Genomic DNA, 5000 nt, shown 5'->3' on the forward strand with positions numbered 1-5000 from the left:
GTTTAGTGGGTTATGTATGAATGTATGTGTGTTCATATCTAACGAATATTTGTGTTTCATTATCAGTGTTTTTAACAGAGTTGGTGAGAAAGGCTAGGGATGAGTCAGTACAGTATTTATATTTGGCAAAAACAACTGGTCGCCTCCCCAACCACATACTAGAACGTACAGAGATATTTGTACGAAAAAAAGTACTATGCAAAGGGTCTTACAGAAAAACATAAAATAATGCACCCAAATCTTTCAATAAAAGGCATTACATATAGACTGTATGATAAGAAATGGATGGTTTTAATATTTGCTAGTTTTGGATCGAAAGGGGAGTTGAATACTGTACTCCGATAATAAAATGAATCGAAAGGGGAGTTGAATACTGTACTCCGATAATAAAATGAACGTTAATTAATTATTCAACAACAGTTTATACAAACAAAAACTGCAACCAGCCTCTTTATTATAGCCAATATGATATATAACCGAATATGCTGCATTGTATTTGGTCTTATTAAACTCGATGCTTTTATGTATTCTAAGTTAAGGTGCATCCACAAATACATTTTGGAATCCACCTTAACTGAAAACTCAAAATTATCCGTTATAGAAAACCCAATAAAGCTTTATATAAGTAAATTTTCAAGCCCTTGTGTAACAATGGCTTTTGTCTTTTCTATTTGGCATCATATGACAGAATGCATTCTTGCATTCAAGAGTTAATTAACGATAAATACTATCACTTTTGCCTTTTCTCTCAATGCTGAGATACATAAGTACTTTTCCTAGTCATATATGCAGTAAAGTATCACTAGGAGTGTCATTAAGGGTACAACAATTATTTAATTTTTTTTCTGCATTCACATGTCTTATGAATTTTAAGTCTGATTGTACATAATAAAGAAAGAAGTTCAATCCTATCTCAAAAAAAAAAAAAAAAGAAAAAAAGGAACTAACACAATCCTTTATAGGAAAAATGAGAATACCAAGAATCTACCGTTAACATTAAAAGTTGGTTAAAATTCCCAAACATGCTTAATGGGTGCAGAGCCTTCACAGTTAATATGACCGAATATGCCTTAATTGAAAAGACTTAGAACATTTTATTATACGATTGCTTATAAAATTCCCTTAGGTAATAGTACCTGTCTTCTCAAGTTGGGTTTCTTCCGGGAGAGCAAATGGGAGAAAATCCTACAGTTACATTGGGAAGAAAAGTCGAGAGGTTGGGCAGCCAAATGGAAGAAAGACCAATGGGGGGGGGGGATAGTGCAAAGATCCAAAGCGCTGCCTACTGTACACTGCGTTAGGTGCAAAGATGGGACCAACCCCTTACGGGGGAGAGTGGATTAAGGAGACTGACGCTGTACTTTGATATAAGTGAATTTTAAGCTCATGTGTAATGACTTCTTGTCTATTTTTGTTAAGGCACTGATGTATACTTGCAACTATATAACTTTGAATGCTTCCCTGTATTAGGTCTTATGTAGCATTGAATCCTAATGGTTTCATGTATTTTCTGTCACAACTAAGAAAGAATCTTAGCTGTGACTGTATCTTAGCCTAAGATACAGTATAAGGAAAAAGCGTCATTAAGGATGTAGCATATATTCAAAGATTTCTAATATTTGCTGGTATCTCTTAATTAACCCCAGAAAATGTTATAAGGCTCCTGTGAAAATATTGACTTTTGCAACCTGTAATTTAAATAAGATTCTAATTCGTATATAATTTTAAATGAATGTAAAAATAAAAGGCCTAGTTTTCACAGGAATAATCTGATACAAGTGTAATTTACTAATATTTCCACATTTCAGAGGATGGTGGAATCTTCCGTGGTGAACGAAGTGATGTAACTGGATCCATGTTTTATGACAAAGTAGCTGTATGCAGTTGCAAGAACGACGATTGGAATTCTGGATATAGCCCAAAGGACAATTCTGGCTGGGGAGAAGATGGAAACGGAGGTTCTGACTGGGGAGGTTCTGGCTGGAAAGGCTCTAGCTGGGGAGGTTCTGGCTGGAAGGGTTCTAACTCGGGAGGTTCTGGCTGGAAAGGTTCTGGCTGGGGAGGTTCTGGTTGGGGTATGGGCTCTAGCGGTGGCTTTAACCCGGGCTTTGGTTCTGGAGGAGGCTTTAATCCAGGCTTTGGCTCTGGAGGAGGTTTTAACCCAGGGTTTGGCTCAGGAGATGGCTTTAATCCAGGCTTTGGCTCAGGAGATGGTTTCAGTGGGGGCTTTGGGTCTGGCCCTGAAATGTGGATGAATTCGAATCTAAAAAAAGGAGAAAATGACCAAATAAAACTTAATAAAGAATCTGCAACAACAGACAAAAGCGGCTCTGGAAGTGACCAACAAAAGCCTCACGCTCAAAGACAAGGACAAAATCAACATAATGGAAAGCCTGTCACCACAAAGCAACCAGACTTGAAAAAACCCTCCAATTCTGGCCATGGACTGGGAACTTCAGCTAAGTCTTTAAATCCTGGGAATGAAGATTATTTCTTTGGGTCAAGCCTTCGTAAGAAGAGAAATACTCAACAAAATAAAATTGCCTGTAAGTACTACATTGGTAAAAAAAAATCTCCTAGTAAAACTCCAAAACTTGAATGAAAAAAAACATATCTTATTGATATTTTTACAGTAACTATAGAAAGAAATTGTTATTGCAACTTATAATTTATCCTTTTCAAGAGAATAATGAACATAAAATTTAACTCAAAAATTAATTAAGACAGAATTGATATCTCGTCTGCTGTTGAAATAAAAAGCCAAATTATAATTTCAGGGGCAAAAACAAACATTCAACTAAAGAATAGTAATATGAAAACTTCAGAAGGAATGGTCAGTGTGGAAGGCCAAATAGTAGTAACTGTGAACAAGAAACTAGAACAAAGTTCTGTCTGCGATGATGGAGATTGGGGAGTTGAAGACGCCAAGGTTGTGTGCAAGTCACTTCTTTGGCAACATATAAAGTAAGTAACTTATTACTAGTTAAGTTTCTAGCATTTTTGTGAACTTAATAACCCTTGTGACAATCGTAAAACATGCATTTTTTGTAATTATTATTATTATTATTATTATTATTATTATTATTATTATTAATACTTGCTAAGATACAACCCTAGTTAGAAAAGCAGGATGCTATAAGCCCATAGGCTCCAACAAGGCAATAGCCCAGTGAGGAAAGGAAAAAAGGAAAAATAAAATATCTTAAGAAGAGTGAAAACATTAAAATAAATATCTCTTATATAAACTATATAAACTTTAACAAAACAAGAGGAGGGGAAATTAGATAGAATAGCGTGCCCGAGTGTACCCTCAAGCAAGAGAACTCTAACCCAAGACAGCGTAAGGCCATAGTAAAGAGGCTATGGCACTACCCAAGACTAGAGAACAATGGTTTGATTTTGGAGTGTCCTTATCCTAGAAGAGCTGCTTACCATAGCTAAAGAGTCTCTTCTACCCTTAGCAAGAGGAAAGTGGCCACTGAACAATTACAGTGCAGTAACCCCTTGGGTGAAGAAGAATTGTTTGCTAATCTCAGTGTTGACAGGTGTATGAGGGCAAAGGAGAGAGTGTAAAGAATAGGCCAGACTATTCGGTGTATGTGTAGGCAAACATAAAATGAACCGTAACCAGAGAGAAGGATCCAATGTGGTACTGTCTGGCCAGTCAAAAGATGCCGTAACTCTCTAGTGGTAGTATCTCAACGATTGGCTGGTGCCCTGGCCAACCTATTACCTCTAGGGTAATAATAAGGGTTTTCAATACTAACGAGTAAGCGAAATTTGCCTTCTCCAGCCTCATTCTAATCTATCAATGTTTACATTTTTTACAAATTTCTCATCACCGATTTATGGGTTTGAATTACTGGTTCCATGCTCCAATATTCAGATACATAGTACATAATACATATTTCCAGCTCTTGCAGATTCTCCAGCTATCAAAATGAAAATATATATTTCTATTTCTAATCATTAATTGTTTATTTTTGCAATGGTATACAATCGATAAAAACAATCTATATCCACAGGGATGGCCATCATCTGTTATCAGCAATTCCTACGAGCGTTCCAGCTGACCCTGAAGGACCCAAGGTCAGAATTTCAGGACTTAATTGCCTGGGTCATGAGGAAAACATTCTTAAATGCAAATTCCTTCGAGATCAGAAGTGTAAGGTGAAAGAGATTGCCGGAGTAAAGTGTGTTATTAAGTAAACAAAACAAAAGAAACCCTTCAACTAGTCTTGTCGTTGGAGTCGCCTTTAGTAATCAAACCTCAATTTTTAATGAACATTTAATAAGAATGGACTGATTACAATTAGTTAATTTTCCTCAAGCAAGTGACAACAAATACAGGACCAAATAACTTTCCATTTTTCTTTTGATTATGTGTTTCTCGAGATAAAATTTTATTAAGTAAAATCCTACAAAATTTGATTAGGTTATGTAGGGTAAATAGATTTGTTATTTTAGGAGAGTGACGGATAGAAACGGTAGTGGAAAAATGTCAGATCTTCAGGAAAATCATAATAAACAAAAGCCTTAATCAGTAATTTAACCATTCATAGCAATGTTTCTGTGATGTATGTGTGCCTTTTTCTACAAAGTACATTGTATGTGACAAACATATCTTCAGTAGTAAAACCCTATGTAGTAAAACTTTTTCTTCATTATGAATATTCAGTGATTCAGAGACAAAACAAACTGTTCCCTTTTATAAGCTTGAAGTACAGTATAATATAGAGGGTTCGTTTATAATGCACTCCATAGTAATGTATAAATATAATGTCAGTGTTTACACAACTTTGGTGACTATAACAGAAAATCTATGGAAATATATAGTTTAAAAATTGCTTAAATTATTAGGAGAAAGAGTAATATAAAAATATATATTTATTGGCAAAAGTAAAAATGGAGATAGAAAGATAACACCAAAGTTGAATCAAATGAGTGTTGGAGTATATTTTTAGCACTTTTCAACACAGGGCCTGCATGCTCCCTCTGTG

General features: G+C 35.3%; 2 protein-coding genes across 3 annotated transcripts in view; one reads left to right on the forward strand and one right to left on the reverse strand.

Annotated features, from left to right (window-relative positions):
• Window positions 1-5000, reverse strand: part of LOC137645862 (ninjurin-1-like) — a 157186-nt gene that overhangs the window by 97903 nt on the left and 54283 nt on the right. The gene's annotated exons all lie outside the window — the stretch shown is intronic.
• Window positions 1-5000, forward strand: part of LOC137644961 (uncharacterized) — a 15284-nt gene that overhangs the window by 9723 nt on the left and 561 nt on the right. The window contains exons 8-10 of the mRNA XM_068377834.1: window positions 1809-2546; window positions 2778-2964; window positions 4026-5000. The exon at window positions 4026-5000 is cut by the window's right edge and continues 561 nt beyond it. Coding sequence (XP_068233935.1) covers window positions 1809-2546; window positions 2778-2964; window positions 4026-4209 — 1109 coding nt within the window. The 3' untranslated portion in view covers window positions 4210-5000. The remainder of the gene's footprint in view (window positions 1-1808; window positions 2547-2777; window positions 2965-4025) is intronic.

This window comes from Palaemon carinicauda, chromosome 8 (assembly GCF_036898095.1).
Source record: "Palaemon carinicauda isolate YSFRI2023 chromosome 8, ASM3689809v2, whole genome shotgun sequence".
In the NCBI taxonomy this organism is placed as follows: Eukaryota; Metazoa; Arthropoda; class Malacostraca; order Decapoda; family Palaemonidae; genus Palaemon; species Palaemon carinicauda.